The sequence below is a fragment of the Notamacropus eugenii genome, chromosome 2 (genome assembly GCF_028372415.1).
Source record: "Notamacropus eugenii isolate mMacEug1 chromosome 2, mMacEug1.pri_v2, whole genome shotgun sequence".
Classification (NCBI taxonomy): Eukaryota; Metazoa; Chordata; class Mammalia; order Diprotodontia; family Macropodidae; genus Notamacropus; species Notamacropus eugenii.
This window is the reverse complement of record NC_092873.1, coordinates 234,046,363-234,064,863: the sequence shown is the minus strand read 5'-3', so window position 1 is coordinate 234,064,863 and position 18,501 is coordinate 234,046,363. Positions and strand designations below refer to the sequence as shown.

The 18,501-nt window shown below is 36.7% G+C and overlaps 1 protein-coding gene across 1 annotated transcript in view; it reads left to right on the top strand.

Moving 5' to 3' along the window:
• LOC140526947 (utrophin-like) overlaps positions 1–18,501 on the top strand; it is a 77,378-nt gene that overhangs the window by 44,508 nt on the left and 14,369 nt on the right. The window contains exons 12-14 of the mRNA XM_072643567.1: positions 688–842; positions 6,400–6,589; positions 17,029–17,195. Of these exons, the coding sequence (XP_072499668.1) occupies positions 688–842; positions 6,400–6,589; positions 17,029–17,195 (512 nt within the window). The remainder of the gene's footprint in view (positions 1–687; positions 843–6,399; positions 6,590–17,028; positions 17,196–18,501) is intronic.

The following is an 18,501-nucleotide window of genomic DNA, read 5'->3' as shown; positions in this document are numbered from 1 at the left end:
GAGATCTTGAGCAAGTAGATTCTTCTTTCTTGGTCCCAGTTTCTATATCTGTGTAGGACCTGCCTTTCCTACTTTGAAGGACTGTGGGGTGGACCAAATGACAGAAAGAATGTAATATGCTTTTCAATTGCATAAAATTAAACACCAGCTTCTGAGTATGTATATCTAGGTGGTATATATCTACTACTACTTCTTTGTTTTTTCTTTTTCCCAGTAGTTTCATATTGTATAAAACTTGAGAATAGATATACTGAATTAATGGTTATTTTTAATATTTTTCTGATAGAAAGCAAGAAGATTGCTGTCTTTCTTTTATTATTGGTAAACCTTTTAGTACTCTATGGTACTACTTCTTATAGTATTCTGTGTATATGTACTGTATCCATGTGTGATGTATGCATTTGCCTCTTCAGCTAAAAAACTGCAATTTAATATTAGAAGATATTTTAGATCTATTCAGAAAGTGCATGCTTATGGAAACTAAATTAATAGATAACTATTTAGATTATTTTTATTTTGCTAATATTCGTGGTATTATACAAACTATGCTAATCACTGATAGAACTCACAGTGCATTCAGGGTATGAGAAAATTAGTGTTAAGATAATTTGGATGGTCTTTTGTTATGATGTACCTTCCATCTGTGACCCCACTCATGTTATTTTTTCCCCCAAAATTATGCTTTAGGCATTAATCCAGGATTTAAATAAAAACAAATCTACGATAAAAATTTATGAGAATCTGTGGAAGAAATTGGCGAAGACGTATAGAACTGATGATACTAGGGCATTAAGGAAAAATGGTGATGACTTCAATGCAGCTTGGGCTAATCTCAACCAACGGTAATTTAAAGACTTTATTGGTTAATATTACACAGTCAATGTGGAATAGAATTTCGTCGTATTTCGTAAGTAAATGCATTATCCAAAGACTTAAGCTATGGTTTTCAGAGGTATATACAACCATTTTATTGTTGTTCAGTCATTCAATCATGTCTGACTCTCTGTGACCCCATTTTGGGTTTTCTTGGCAAAGATACTGCAGTGGTTTGCCATTCCTTCTTCAGCAGATTAAGGCGAACAAGAGGTTGAGTAACTTGACAGGATCAGTGTGTGAGACTGGATTTGAACTCAGGTTTTCCTTATTCTAAGCCCAGCACCCACCAAGCCATCTAGCTTGTCTCCATGCCACCATTTATTTATGACTTCTTAAGTCTTTGTCATTAACAAGCAAATCAGTAAGCATCTATTGAAGACCTACTATGTCCCAAATGCTGTGCTGGCAGTACTGGTGATAAAAATGCAGAAAGGAAGCAGCTACTGTTCTCTTGGAATGCTCATCCTATCAAGTGCTTGTCATTATTAATAACAATCATTATTGTTCTAGCTACTGGGCAAGATTAAAAAAGCAGGTTTTATACCTGTCCTCCTTAAGTTTGCCTTTTTTTTTTTTTTCGATTCCTTTTGATAGCAAACTGGACTAATATTATGTGGTCTATATCGTATTTTTAGAGTGACTCTTGCCTTATCTTTCTCAAACAAGCATCTGCCTTGGAATTTCTCCCTAAACAATTATCAGAGTTTGTTATTCATTCCATTTTTGTTTGCTTTGTTTTCCTATTTCTCTCTGCATACTTTGTTCCAAACATTGCCCCACTGCTTTGATGCTGTGGAATGCTATATATGAGTAAATGCGTATAGCTGATCTTTATTGGGAAAGTTTCCTTTCCAGCAGTTCCCTTTAACAATGAAGTTCGATGTCTCTACCTCTCACCCTTCCCCCCGCCCCCCCAAAATCAATAATCACATCTTAGTATAGAAAGCTAGATAGAAGATTTGAGTCACTATTCTGTTACTCTCTGTACGTTTGTGGGCATATCATTTTTTACTAAGTCTAAATTTACTCCTATGTCAAGAAAATGAAAACGAACACTGTAATGCACTTTTCAATAAAGCTAAGTCATTCTTGTCTTTCAGTCCTGGTAGGTCAATTTGGAGAGCATCTTATCTGTGTGGGAAATCGTTGTCTTCAGCCTCAGTGAATACTTGGGTTTCAAGAACCACAGTCTTTAACTTCTGCTTAAAATTTCTTTCTTATGCTTGTCAGTGCTCCAAAATATTTCCTTGTTTCTTGATTCTGAGAATGACTCAAAAGGTCTAAGTGCAATTAGTCTCTCCTCTTCTCAGACCTTTGGATACATGATGTGATTTACTTTGTGGTATTTTGATTTCAGCATTCTGCATTTGACTAAAGTGGATAATGTTGGACTCCTTTGCAATTCATATTCAATTCATAAAGCATAGCCAGCAATTTAGAAATGATAGTAAGTTGTTTTTCCTTTTATTTTTGCAACAATCTAGAAAACAAATTTCTGTAGCGATTCTGCAGATAGAATTGTTGTTCAGTCGTCTCTGACAGAACCCTTGGACCATAAAGTCCATGGAGTTTTCTTAGCAAAGATATTGGAATGGTTTGCCAATTCTTTCTGCAGTGGATTGTGGCAGAGAGAGGTTAAGTGCCTTGGCCAGATTCACACAACTAGTTAGTGTCTGATGTCACATTCGAACTCGGGTCTTCCTGACTCCTGACCCAGCTCTTTATCTGTTGGGCCATCTAGCTACCTCCTATAACAGTGCTGTAAGGCAAATTAAAAGGTATAAATATGGTTGAAAGAGATTAGACTTTGGAAGAAAGAAATCTAGTGCAAATGCTATGTTTTGTAAGAGATTTTTAGGAGAAAAAGTATGTAATATTAAGTTCTCTGTGGCTCACTGGAGGAAGGTTCTGTTTTGATATTACATCTGTTGGATATGACAGTGGGTTTGGATGCATGAGCTATAACCCATGTCTGAGAGGAAAAGAACCGCAGGATGCCCTCGTTAGCAAAGAAAGATGCTCCTTAAATATAGGTTTCCTACATAACAGCACCATTTGAGGAGTAATCTAACCAGTGAAGACTTTTGCAGAGGATAAAACTTTCTAGAAAAATCGACCACTTAGGAATATAGACCTGCTTTATTTAGGACCTCTAAATCTTTTTTCCTTTGCTTTGTAAATATTTTAAGACTGCATACAGCAATAGCTGGGTTAGATAGAGTAGGCAATTAAAAATGGATTATACTCAAAGATAATACTTCCTCTCTCATAGCAGGGGAACACAACACTCACATTTTCATTCAGTTGTGATAATGCGAAAGACAACTACTCTTTCATCAACAGGATTTTCAAAACTTGAACTTATTTTTAAATGGATATATGGTAGTTTATTGGAGCATCATGCTTATTGGAGACATATATATAGTCACGTTGGTTGAAGTCTTTCAAATGGACATGACCTTCCTTCCCTCTTTCACCAATTCCTTCCTTCCTCCTCCCATCCTTCCTTCCCTACCTCCCTCCCGATCCCATCCCTCCCATTCCTTCCTTTCCTTTCTTCCTCCTTTCTTCTTCCCCCACCTCTTCCTCCCTCTTTCCCCAGTTCCTTCCTTCCTCCTCCCATCCTTCCCTCCTTCCCTCCCTCCCGATCCCATCCCTCCCATTCCTTCCTTCCTTCCTTTCCTTTCTTCCTCCTTTCTCCTTCCCCCACCTCTTCCTTGCCCCCCTCACCTCCCTTCCTAAGTTTGAAAAAAAAATGTACATAAAGTAATATAAAATCCTCAACTATCCCAGCTGCTTGGGAAATCATTTCTGCTTATGAGATTTCTAGATAGTTGAGTATTTACCCATTTAACTGCTAAAACATTTAAAACTCTTTGGCACGGATTTTTTTCTTAAATTTATTGGATTATCCTCCTGTCTTCTTAAACAGTTTATTTATTTGATAATTAGAATGATCCACAGTTTTATTTGTAAAGTGTCTTTGTAGTTACGTTTCTCCCTGGGTCTTCTTTTTTCCCTGGGGGGGTACTCTTTTCCATCATTTATTAGAAATCTTTAGATTCTTAGAAGTGGAAATGACCTTAAGTAAAAGAGTGTCAGAATGTTGGCTTCAGGATAGTTATACCCCACCAACTGTATAAACAGATCTTCTTTCCTCAACCCTCCCTCCTTTCCCTGGCCTCCTGGGTGATAGGTAGAGTTTCTATGTAGTTGATAGGGTTCTAATTAGATGAAATGTTACATGGAAACCAACAGCCATAAGCATTGTATAGTGGTCCCTGATATATGAAAGTGATTAAGAATTCTCAATTAAATCTTCTATCGATTACTTGTATATCTTCCACGTATTTTGTACCTTTGACAGAGTGTCACTGAAGTTGCATTTCACAGAATTTTTCATTTTAGCAACTTGGAATATTTTCTTTATGTCTTTCCTATTTTCTTCAACTTTACAGAGTGATGTAGAAGGTTCAGGATAAAGTAAAGTTATTCTGACTACTTAATGTCTAAATTAAATGATAAAATAACTTTTTAGAGCTATGTAGGTTTAGTCATCGACAACTAAGTCACACAGCAGTGGCTAGAATGCCAGGCCTCTAGGCAGGAAGACCTCATTTGAAATCTGGTCTCTGACTCTTAATTATCTATGTGACCCTGGGTAAGTCACTTAACCCCATTTGCCTTAGTTTTCTCATCTGTAAAATGAGTTGGAGAAGGAAATGTCAGACCCCTTCAAGTGTCTTTGACAAGAAAACCCCTAATGGGATCATAAGGAGTTGGACGTAATTGAAAACTGATTCAACAACGGTAATATTTTACCTGTATACTATCATAAAATTCCCAGAATATGGTGAATTTAGGTCGTTAGTCATCAATTTAGTTGATTTGTTGCACAATGCATGTGCTCACATTTGTTTTCTGCCATATTAGTTGTTACAAGAAGTATATAAGGAAGTCACTAAGTTGCTGTTCACTGGTTTCAGTCATATTTGAATCTTTGGATTCAAATTGGGTTCAAATTTGGATTTCAAATTTTGGATTTTCTTGGTAAAGAGGAAACTGAGGCAAAGAGGGTTAAGTGACTCCAATGACATGTAGCTAGTCTAAGGCTGGATTTCAACTTGGGTTTTCCCCATTTTCAGCCCCAGCACTCTTATCCACTGTGCCCCCAGCTGCCTTCAGTAGCTAATAAGCAGTTGCATGCCATTGAATTGTTGCTAACCTTTGTCTAGTTCTTCAAATCAGAAGAAATGATGTCAGATCAGGTTTTCAGGGCCATACACACATCTTTACCATAAATCCCCATTCTGATGATTCATCCAGGCCTATATATAAGTGAGTGAATCCTCAAAGTCTATGTCAGCTGAGATTTGTCCGTCCAACCCTGTAGTTGTGAAACTTCTGGCAGCAGACTGTTTAGATTTTCCAAGAACCAGCCAATCTGAATGGAGATGGCTCACTCACTGAGTAATGAAAGTCTTTATCAAGTTCCAGAGGTTTGTCATCTGTCTTGGCACAGCTAATACCTACACTCATTGTCAAAGATCTTTTGGTTTATTAAAGTGACTTCATCTCATTTCCAAGTCATAAATACATATGTCATGAGAAGTAAGAGAGCTACAATGATCCCTTCCACATCATGGGGTTTAGGGGCACAGTGCCCCGGTGATCTGAAAAATCCGCATAAAATTCTTTGGCCCTACCAGAGATGAAGTTTGAAATATTATGGTATCAAAAGAGAAAATATGTTGATCTTGTACAATACTGTTCATATATTTTATGCATTTCTCAGTCTCTAAACTCACATTTTCTGCATCGTTTGCTGGTCTTCACATGTTGTCTATGATTTCCACAGAACTCCCAAAACATTCTCACTTAATATCTTATGTACAACTGTAATATATCAAAAACTGCAATGGGAAAATCATGATGTCAAAGGGATAACTACATAGGAAATCCCTTATTGAATGAAGTCTCGTTTTTGAGGATGGTTCTTCATTTTCAAAATTGTTTCAATTGAGTTTCTCTTTAAGTCATTTTGTTTAGCTGGGAATATGGGGAGAGAAAATAACGCTTATGAAATGACTGAATTGAATGCCCTCTTTCCAATTTCCCATACAATAAGTGCCCTTTTGGGGTATGCACAAACATTAAATGTTATCCCCAAATAAGAATAATAACTCAGTTTTTCACAGGAGTGATTTTGTAATTTGAATTTTTTTGTGCCTTCACAAATTAATATTCATATATGCAAATAGAAAATTCTTACTATTCTTGTTTGAAGGAGGAGAAAGGAAGTTTATAGAGGGCCTACTTTGTGCCAGGCACTGTACTAAGTGGTATGGAAGTATCTTGTTTGATCCTGAAGTGCACCAAACATATGAAGGGATGGGTTTCTCAGGTACTTTTGGTAATTGGTAAAAAGGAACATTCCTTTTTACATTATCTATTAACTTCATGTTCATCATGTACATAACATTGGACGTTATTTAAGGTTTGCTTGTCTGTTGTTGCTTCCAGCGCTCGAGGAAGACAAATTTGCTTAGAGGTGGACCTCAGGTCAGTGCAGGCCTCCTTCAAGATTATAGACAAATTATGGAATTGGTTGACGGAGGCAGAAACTTCAATTAATGTACTTGCCAATGCGATTGAGCAGGAGGATGCTTTGGAAGAGTGTGTTTCATACAAGAAGCTGAACAAGCAGTTTGAGGTGAGTGATTCTGAAGCCAGCACATTGATTCATAGCTGCACTTTACATTGTGTTTTCTTTTTCCAATTACTTGTAAAGATAGTTTTGAACATTCACTTTGAGAAGATTTTGAGTTCCAATTTTTCTCTCCTCCTTTCCCTCTCTCCCTTTGCCCCTCCCCAAGCTGGCAAGCAATCTGATAGGCTGTATGCACAATCATATTAAACATATTTCCATGTTAGTCATGTTGTGAAAGAAGAATTAGTACAAAAGGTGAAAACCATGAGAAAGGAAAAAAAAAATATGGTATGCTTTGATCTGTGTTCAGACTTCATAGTTCTTTCCCTGGGAGTGGATATCATTTTGCATCATGAGTCATGTGGAGATCTAAGGATCATTGCATTGCTGAGAAGAGCTAAGTCTATCAAAGCTGATCTTTGCACTGTGTTGCTATGACTGTGTACAGTGTTCTCCTGGTTCTTGTCAATGTTATTGTTCTTGTTAGGAGGTAGAAGGACCAGTAGGGAAAGGGGTGAATCTTGTCCTTGTTATGAGCCTAGGGGCACTTAAAATTGAGGCCTGATTTTGTTAATGTGGTAATCAAGATGCTTATTCCAGATGGATGTATTTTTCTAGTTTCATAACTGCTACATGCATCCCTTTTGTGGTTATCCTCATTTGACCTAAAGTTTTTTCTTCTACTGTTTAATTTATTTAGACTTCAGAATGTCTTCAGAGAACATACACATATACTTACACACATGCATATATGTGTGTGTATACAAATGTATTTGGGTGTGTGTGTATTTCCTCCAACTACCCTAATACTTAGAAAGATCTCATGAGTTACAAATGTCATTTTTCCATGTAGGAATGTAAACAGTTCAACTTTAATGAGTTGAATTAATGGCTTCTCTTTCCTGTTTACCTTTTCATGTTTCTCTTGATTCTTGTATTTCAAAGTCAGATTTTGTATTCAACTCTGGTCTTTTCAACAAGAATGCTTGGAAGTTTCATTTATTTCCACTGAAATATTCTATTCAGTTTTGCTGGGTAGGTGATTCTTGGTTTTAATCCTAGCTTCTTTGACCTCTAGAATATCATATTCCAAACCCTTCAATCCCTTAGTTTAGAAGCTGCTAAATCCTGTGCTATCCTGATTGTGTTTCCATGATACTTGAATGATTTCTTTCTGGCTGCTTGTAATGTTTTCTCTTTGAAGTGGGAACTCTGGAATTTGGTTACAATATTCCTAGGAGTTGTCTTTTGGGGATCTCTTTCAGGAGGTGATTGATGGATTCTTTCCATTTCTGTTTTACTCTCTGGTTCTAGAATATCAGGGCAGATTTCCTTGATAATTTCTTGAAAGATGATGTCTAGGCCCTTTTTTTTTAATCATGGTTTGAAAACCTTTACCTTCATCTCTTTTTCTTATGGTACAATAACATTCCATTCCATTTGTATTTCATTTTTTGTTCAGCTATTTCCCAATAAATGGAAATCTCTTTTGTTTCTGGTCATTTGCTTACCCTCAAATTACTAATTGGAATATTTTGGCTTATAGAAGACTTCCCCCTTTGTCTGTGACATTCTTGGGATTTATGTGATATTCCTGTGTAAAGCTTAGGGGCAATTTAGTTTTGTAAGCTAATTTCCTATTGCTTTTTTGGGCAGTTGGATCAATATTCAGCACAGTAAACAGTGTTATTCATGCACTTGTGTTCCCACAGTTTCTCCAGCATTCAGTATTTTCATCTTTTATCATCTTCGACAGTTTTTTAAAAAAATATATGAGATGAAACTTCAAAGTTGTTTAATTTTACAATTTCTCTCTCTTAGTGAATTAAAACATTTTTGATATTTGTTGATAGTTTGGTTTTCATTTCTTCCTTTTCAAACTCTTTGTATCCTTTGACTACTTCTCTCTTGGGAAGTGGCTCTCCTAGAGCATCTTCAAAGGACTCTTAACTATTTTTATTTATCAGATAGGCCATCTTCGTGTCGGAGGCCATGATATGTTACATTGTTGGCTCTTTGTGACAGTGTAAAGACAGTCCAGTTAACTTGACACAGCCCCAAGTAGTTGTCCAGATTGCTTTTATATGAAAATAATTTTTCCCCATTTCTTTTTAAAATCAATTTGGTGGTATATTTATAAACCAATGGTTATATGTGTGGCCATGTAGGTCCAGTATAGACTGCTCAAGGCATTTATGTGTGTGTGTGTGTGTTAACACCACCACTTTATCCCCTTTTCCCCAGAAGATCATTAGTTTCACACCATGTCGTTGTTAATTTTTGCATGTATGTGCAATGTAAAGGAGAGGAGATTTGACTGTTTGATACTGTTTCAAAGTATCTCTTATACAGTTTGTCATTTTAATATTTAGATGCACAATTTATACTTTATCATCGATGTTCAGGCAGCATGCCCTTATTATTTTTACTGTACTGAGTATATCCTTGTATTTATGTAATTTGAAAGACTTTAAAATTTGTAGCAGATTAGCCTGTATAATATTGATTAGTACTTAAAATATATTCTTGTATTCATGTCTAAAGAGAGATTTGGAAGAATATATTAGAAATAGTAATAATTTATGGATAAAACCAAACAAGTCTTTAAGAAGAATGTAAGGAACTGTTAATGTTTCCTATCTAAAGAGTTTAACCATTCCTCCTTATGTTATTACATTAGGGAACATTTTCTTACGATGACACATAGTCATTCAAAATATTTAAAGAAGAGTCTTTATTATGTAGGGAGAAATGAGAAGAGAAGTGAGAAAAAATGGAGGACTAACACGCTAATGTGAGGATTTTTTCAGAAAATGAGCTACAATATACATTTTAGACTGCAAGCAAAACAAAGCAATTCTCATTACACATAAAATTTGAGAAATATTTTGTTTCCATATGTGTTAATAACCTACAAAAGCCAAATAATCCATTTATTTCCCTTTAAGGGAAGCCTCTCAAACCCTCAATTTCAAGTATTTGTTAATTTAAAAGAAAAATTAGATTAACCAAACTTCTCCCCCAAACTAAAACCTTAGCTTTAAAGGGAAGTAAATTGAAAGCAAACTTAACATAAAAGCAATTGTTGGAGTTTGATTCTATGTACACAGTTTAAATGAAGGTGTAAGGGAACCCAGGTTATTTTGTGAAAGGGGAACGAGCCAAAGCTGACGACATTCCTTGTACACAGCTTAGAATGTGTCAGGTCTTAGGGATGGCCTGATACGTAGCCATGATAGAACCGTGAGAAGAGCAAGTAGACATTTTCCCTGTGTTCAGATGAATCTTGGAGGAAATGGAGGTAAGGTGTGCTATTGTTAGTTTGAGTTCTGGAAGGATGCTACATTTTTCTGTATCCCATGTTTTTAATGGAAAAGTATTATCTTGAGCAGCATTTATTTCATTGACCCACTCCAGGGCTGTGTCAAGTTGCTTCTAACTCAAGTAATCAATTCTCTTAGTGGTAGAATGGTAGCAGAAGCATGTGCTCTTCAAATGAATATATGTTTGACTTTAATATTTAGGAGTTAGGAATAGGTGGGTAAAGAAATAGGAACTGAATAAAGTGTACACAAATTCGAAACCAACTTTTTAGTAGGCTATTTCCCCTAATATTTTAAAACATTGCCATGTTCCTCACTAAAAAAATTCTTAGTATTTCTCAAACTAATCAGTTAATACAGAATATTTGTTGAGCCCTTGTGCTCATAATATGTTTTGCTTTTTAAATATTTTATTGACAGATATTTTAAAATGTTCTAACTTTCTAGTTTCTCTCACGTTTTGTTCATAGAAGACTTCTTTATGAAAACTAAATACAGTTAAGTAATACAAATGAATTGTGATTGTGATTCTAAATCATGTCCCCAAATGAATGTCTCATTCTGCACCTGTGGTCCATTGCCTCTTTCAAAGAGGTGCAAAATGTTCATCCATTTTCCTACATGTCTTCCAAAACCATGATTGTACCCTGCTTTGGTCAGAGTTGTGGTCTTTCTGAATTCTATTCCTTTATATTACTGTGGTAAATTCTTCAATTTCTGCTTCCTTTCTTTGTAGAATGTTAAATATTGAAGGATGCAGAGTTGTATGAATAGTTTAGAAAATATTAGTCATTCAATCTGAGAACCTCAGTGAGATATCTAGTCCAATCTCTTCATTTATTATGTTATAAGAAGTTGAAGCCCAGAGAGCCATTTCTGCCCAATATTCAAAGCAAATGAGTAGGAGAGCTGGACTAGAACCTAACTCTCCTGATTCCTGGGTCAGTGCTTTTTTTCTTCTCCCCCACCAGAAACTGAAAAATACTGGACAAGAAAATATTCCTGAAAGTTAAATAATGTAACCTTACCATAATGAGAATCTACACGATCGATAAGAGTCCATGTGACCACAGTTCAGCCAAAGGCCAAATAGGTAGAGAACATGGACTGATGTGGTTAGTTCCCTAACTTGTGGCTTCTTGTGGGAGCTGGGATGAGAGGTAGGACTCAAGGATAGTATACGATTTGAGTAGGTGAAGAAAGCAAGCTGTTCAAATGGGAAGAGGAAGGCAGTTGGGTGGTGCAGTGGATAGAGCACTGGGCCTCGCATTTGGAAGACTCATCTTCCTGAGTTCAAATCTGGCCAAGTCACTCAACCCTGTTTGCCTCAGTTTCCTCATCTGTCCAATGATCTGGAGAAGGAAATAGCAAATCACTCCATTTTCTTTGCCATGGAAATGCTACATAAGGTCACAAAAAGTCAGACACGACTAAAATTGACTGAAAAACAAAGTGAGAAATAGTGCAAACATGCTGGTTGTGATTTCATGGATAATTCCACTTGTAAAGCATGTTTCATGAAGTTCTGCCTATTTCAGTCCTTCTTTGACACTAATTGTTTTGTTCAGTGAATGTCAATGTTACCTTGGCTTGTAGAACCAAAACATGACATTGATTGCCTGATTGGTAAGGTCATGCCACAGACAAGATGTTTTCCTTGTTCAGTTGTTTAGTGTCTGACTTTTTGTGACCCCATTTGGCATTTTGTTGCTGGTTTTCCATTTCCTTCCACAGCTTATTTTACAGATGAGGAAACTAAGGTAAACAGGATGAACATGACTTGCATAGGGTCACACAGCTGGCAAGTGTCTGAGGCTGCATTTGCACTTAGGTTTTCCTGACTCCAGGCCTAGGGCTCTTTCCACCATGTCATCTAGCCTGCCCCACAGGCAAGGTAAACAACTGCAGTTTTTCTGTATTATAATTTTTATAGATACTGTATACACGTAGCAATGTATTGATATAATAATATCCATCATTAAATATGTCAATCACCAGTTTTCTGCTATTTAATTTTTAATATTAATATCCAAACTATCTTGTTGATAAAGTTATCTTTGACATTTTTTATCCTTCATTACCACCAATAAAATCCTGCTCGGTTCTTGATGGCATATTTTTAGTTTTGGTGTTCAATTGATTTTCTTTTTTTGGTGACTGAAATCTAAGGGGGAGAGGCTTTGATTTTACTAAACTCATTAGCAAGCATTTCTTGAGTGTCTACTGTGTGCCCTGTACTTTGAGGAGAGTAGGTAACTTTGTTAAAGTATCTTCACCTAATGATTCTCCAGTGTGCACTCTCCCATCATTTGGTATTTAGCTGCGTAATTGACATTCCATCCTGGCAGTTCTATAATCAATACCTTGGCATATTCATTCCAAACAGAGGGAGGCGCCATAGGCTCAGGATGTGTTCTAGTAGAGGAATGCAGAAAAGAAATGAAGGGTACACCACTGGCTGGTAACTGAGCAGAAAAAAACACTGTATTAGAGAAACACTGTTAGGTATTTGAAGCGATATTGAAGTAAATACAGAAAAGACCTGAGGAAATAGGTAAAAATGTTTTAAGATTTATGAAGATGAGGTTGTTTGTGTGCCCTTTACTGCACAGGAAGACTAAGCCTTCTTGCAGGATACCTTTTCTGATTTACTTTATAAAGGAATAATATGACAATTGCACCGTATGATGAAACTGTAATATTACATAGGTTATTAGTTTGAGCAAGATAGTGATAATGAGAAACATCTGGCTTCTATTTCTGGCTGTGATCTTTGACCAAAGCATTTAATCACTCTGTTATTTTCCTCCTCTTCAAAATGGGAATTAAATCTCAACTTACTTGCTTCAGTTTTCACTTGTGACAGTGACCCTAAGATGGTTTAGAAGGTCCCACAAGGTCTAATCATATAGTCTGCCTTCTTTTTGTGCCCACGCATCTTATTCTTTTTTAAAGTAAACTTGAGAACATAAAGCAACCTTTTGAAAAGGGAATCCTAATATTCTGGAATGACCCATAAAATAGTCTTTTATTAATGTTACTTCTTAATTAGGTAAGCCCTGACATATTCTGTTTAGTAATGGCTTTACTTCCAGGTATGGAAATGTGTGTTTGGGATAGCTCTTTGGGCAGATCTGCTTCAGTGTTAAGCAAAAACATTTGCACCTCTGCAGTTATTCTTTCGTTCATTTGGTTAGGTTTTTTTTTTTCTTAGATAATCTAGTTTTGAGTCCTGTCCTCGTGTGATTGATTAGCCCTTAACGTATGGCTTGATACCATTAGAGCCAGGTATCCCTCTGTTCTTCTCTGAAGATTTATAACAGAGCCTATTATTCACTCACTCAACAGTGCTCTGCCAGAGCTGCATTTAGTCTGGGAGTGAACACATCCTTCTCCGGAGTGAGGGAGTGAATGCCTTTCTATCTCCTAATATAAACCAGCTCCGAGGGATGAACTATTATTATCTGTTGGAGCTGTCTTCCCAAGGGGCTTCTGCTTTGTCTCAGCAGCATTCATGTTTCACTTAATGTCCTTCTTGGCTACCAACTGCGCTCCTCTACGGCAACAGACAGCACTTGGCTCAACACCTGTGCTGAGCCGAGCAAACACTGGCTTGGGGGGGAGCATCTGTCAGGGGCTTTCTGTTGGGCGTCTACGTGTGCTTTTTAGATTGAGAAGAACGTGAAGGTGTATAATCCTTCTCCTTGGGAAGCTACAGCTTGTACCTCTCCAATGTATTCCTGGAAACGAGCATGCTCAGAAGATTGGCAAATCCTTGTCCAGTGACCAGGAGGAAATGAGCATTGCTCTTAATTTATCATGCAAATTCTGAGGTGTCTTCAGAAGTGTGGCAAACTTACAATGATGGCTGTGGTGAGAACATCTCTTCAGAAAGTTGTGGTTTTGTTGCATCGTTTACAGAGGATGGCAGTTTCTTCTCCTCGGTACCAGAAGCTCTGTAAGGTAATTGTACCCTGAAAATGAACGTCTCAGGAGATTGATTATCTGACCTCTTTTTCAAGCTTTAAAAACTGTCCTGAGAGTGATGGCGTTGAGGTACTTTGCAGAATGCCACGTTACACAATTTATTTGGCTGAATTGTTTGTGTAGTTACATTTGGGCTAAGAATTGTAAATAGTATTACAGCTTCAATGAATGCTGTCTTTTCTAATAGACGAAAGGTTGTCTTGTTTATGATATTCTACTGAAGTGTTTGCAGAGAATGTAATTAGTCGGTATTTTAAAAAATACTTTTTCATTCTTCTGAAAAGCATCATCTTACTAGTGTAAGCATTTTACTGATGTAAGTGTCAGAAAAATTAAAAGTAGATCGTATAAAATATTATTTTACCCTATTTCTATAAAACCAGTCCCCCTCCCAACACATCTTTCATTCTGTCATCTCATTAATTTTTTCTGTTTCTAAAATCAGAAGCGCATTTCGAGAACCATGGAAAATTGGTCTCTTTAGAGCTTGTTGCCTCCATTTTAGAATGGTTCCTTTTTTTTTTATTTAGGAAGACTCCTTTGTCAGTAATTATATTAGATATCATAATATTGAAGTGTTAGAAGAGGATCTCAAGGGTTTTCCAGTTCCATCTCTGGCCCCGATCTCTCTCTTTTTCTCTCTGCTTTCACGGGTGGTCCTCTCTGCAAGTTTGGGCACTTCCATAGAGTGGGAAGAACTTAGAGTAAAACAAGTGTTATCTTGTAAGAAAAACTGAGCAGGAAAAGGGAAGTGATTTAAAAGTTTCGAATTTCAGTTTGTCACTCCCTAAATCGTCCATGAGTTTGTACATCAGCCTCTCTTTTGAAGTTAGCACTGTCAGTGTTATTTGTGGAGAAGCTATTATTTATAATTTAGAGATAAGTCTTATTCCTATAACTTTTTCCAATGACTTGCTGCAGAATTCCATTTTAATATTAGTGTCAAACCCGTTTTCCAAAAGTTCCTTTCAAACATGATATTCTCAAAAACTTGGATTCAATCCCTTGTCAGACACACCTGTGAGCAGAATGAAACTTGGGGCTTTTCATTTTCTCCTAATGTGGCTAATATAGAATATAAAAAATATTGAACTTTATTTGCATGGCAAGTTTGTATGGTGCTGGAGAGCGAGGTGGACAACCAAAGTATTGTCTTTCGATTCCTTTATTTTCTTTGGACTTTGGCTAAAGCAGTTTTTCCATATAGAAAGTTTTCCTTGGGAGATGTATAGCAGGTTATGATTGACTGAAGTACTGAGGCATTCTTTGCAAGAACCTTCAGAAATATTTCTTACTCACTTGATTAGCTAAGCGAGGCTTCATAGATAGGATTTAATAACAATGTCAGCTGAGATAATCTGTATCTTTCATTTCCAATGTTTGATTCAGTGTGGTGTGTTTCAGTGCATGTCAGAGAATAAATCTGATCTGCTCAAAGCATTTTTTCACGCAAATAAGACAGTGTTGTTAATAGAGAAGAAAAGCTCATTCACTCATGCTTTTTTTGTGAAAGAAATTACAAGCATGAATACATAAAGCATCCTTTTTTTGTTTGGAGCTGGGTCACTTCACTGATACATTTGTACAGACTGTACAGTCGATCATTTGTCTCCCTTCTCAGACAGCCAAATGACTCCACTAGGTACAGCCACGAAAGTTAGCACAGCCAAACATGGTCAGCTGCAATATCAGTAAAGGAAGAGGAATGCTTTAATCAGTTTGGCTAATAACATCCCAAATAAAGGATACCCCAAATTACGATAGAATTTTGTTTACCTTGACCTGTCACTGGGATTTCGTTAGAACAGAACAGCCATTTAGGGGAGGGTTACTCTTTGGGCAGATTTCTTGAGAGTTTCCTGTATTTACAACATGTGCTATCTCAGTCTGAAAATGGTATTTATGTCACTTTGTGCAGGAATTGATCCTGCCGTGTACTTTTTGTACCACTGCTCAATTACTGCTGATGCAGCTAACAGAATAAGAAATTTACAGTCCCAATATTTTCCAGCAGGTGTCAACATAAGGCAATGCTATCAAAGCTCTGGTTTAAGGAACCAAGAAACTAAAAAGGAAACTGGCATGAATATTGTAAATTAAAACGACCTAGTGGGAGATGGATGCATAACATTCATTTTGTTGAACTGAGCAAATTTATTTTCGACATTGACAACCCTGAAATCTGTATGATGTCAGTGGGGTACAATTAGATGGCTGAGAGTTGCTTGCCTGAATAGTTGCTTAGTGATCGCTACTCCTCTGAAAGATGTTTGATAGTGGTGACAGAAAACAATTCTACAGCATAGGAATATTTTTTTGTATTTTGTCATCTATAATAGAGTTTAATTGAATTCCATTTGTTATCAGTCTTCATGTATCAAATGGATAAATATCATGAATTCATGTTCTTATGGACACCAAGAATATTAGAACATTAGTACAACTTGGTCATTTTACGGATGAACAAACTAAGGACAAAAAAGCTGTGACTGACCTGAGCTCACACATCTTTCTTAGTGTACACATCACTTTTAAGTTCCCAAAGGAAGCAGTAGCTCATATTTTCATTTGAAGGGAAATCAGCAATTTTTATGTATACATTTAGAATATATATACTTCAGCAGAGATGGAACCCTCAGACATTTTTCTTTTATGCAAATGAAAACAATTTCAGAGAGAAATTAAATGCTAGGTTAACCTGAACTGAATTGAATTCCAGTGGCCAGTCATTGCTTCTCTCGTACCCTCCCACTACCCTAGTTACTGGTGCCGTCCTCGGTTTGTTAGATGTGTGGTTATAGCCCCAAAGTAGATTGCCAACTTCTTGGGATTGATTCAAACAGTTTCTCTCAGTACCTTGCATATCATGAGTACTTAATAAACGTTTGTTGCGTTGGACTGGACTGGAATTCAGAAGTTGTAGGCTTTGAAGAAATCCCTTGTTTATGTTTGAAAACATTCGACTGTTTGAAGAAGATTGGCTTTGTTATGAGGAAGATCAAAGTCGCTGGTTAAGTCCAAACATCATGGTAATTGATGATCGTAAAAACTATTGTCTTTATCTAGCAGAATAATAAATTACTATTACTTAACATTTGCATTTTTCTCTTCTTATTTTAATGGGACATACAGGCAGAAATCAACCCACACAGCGATATTTGGAAAAATATCGTTGAAAAACAACAGGAAAATATGATCAAGGCCCTTGGAAATTCCAATGCAGCAGCCACCCTCCAACATAAAATCAATGTTATGAATGAAAGATGGAGTCATTTAAAAGCCAAATTGGCTTGCATCAGGTCAGCATAAGATATATGAAAATAGGAATTTTGAGAAAAATTTCTTTGTTAATGTGGTATTGTGAGAAAAGAGGTGCAGCACTGAAAATGGCTCAGCAAGATTTTAACATTTTAAATCCAAGTGTACTTGGATCACAATTTAGAGTTGCAAATAGATTTACCAAAATCTAGTCTGTTCTTAAAATTTGCATTGTAAGTAAGGTTGGAAACTGCTTAATAATAGTGAATATTAGTTTTAAAGCAAAGGCCAGTACTGACATCCAAATCTCAGTGGAATCTTTTGAACTGGATAGTAGTCTCATTAGTAGGCTAGGTAGCCTGGCCTTGGAGTCAGGATAGCCTGGATTCATCCGATTCCTCTAAAACATATTATTGTGCTGAGTCGTTCTGTATATGTCCCTTCACTTTTCTTGCCACGGACAATTCTCTTAAGACTTTTAAATTACAGATGTCATGTTGACCTGTATTAATGAAGGAAGTTCATATACCAAGGAGCTTCGTAACCTGAGAAGATAATAGATCCACATGTGCATCAAGGCGGGGGGGCGGTGTTACAAGCCAAGGAGTTTCCTAAAGTGGGGAAATTATAGAGATCTGGTGGTGTAGAGAATATTATTAGTATTTCTCTTACTAACATTTCTCCTCTTGCCTTTCTCCCCTAATAAGATCTGTAATTTTATCTAAATTGGTAGTCTGTTTACCAGCATAGATTGAAGTCTTGCTAGGTTTGGTAAAGGAATTTCAGAAGGTACTATGGTGGCCAAGACAAATTGATCATTTTATGGCTAACCTTCTGGTAACAAGCCCTTGAACTTGAAGTCAGTTGGTTGTCAGGCATAAGACAGAGTCTATTCTCTAGCCTATGTTCCACATCTTTTTTTTTTTCCTTTGGCTGGACTTTCCAGAGCTTGTTCTTAATTGACAACTTTTAAGACCTCAGGTTCACAAGCACATCATCCAGGACTGTGGCAGAATATTATCATCATGGTCAGTAGTATCTGGGGGTAGAGAGATTGATATCAGATGCATTTCAGATGGGTGATTGAAGTCAGTCCATCACTCAACTATCATTTATTAATGTGTACTACGTGGCAGGCACTGTGGTAAGCACTGGAGATAAAAAGAAATGCAAAAACAAACTCTAGCATCAAGGCATTCATACTCTAATAGGGAAAGATAACATACAAGATATAATCAGGATCAGGTAGAAGTATTATTGGAGTAAGGAGTAACGAAAAGACTCCTTCAATATGGTTGAACATAATACGTTGTGATGGCTGTGATTACAGAATGGAAAATGTCATAG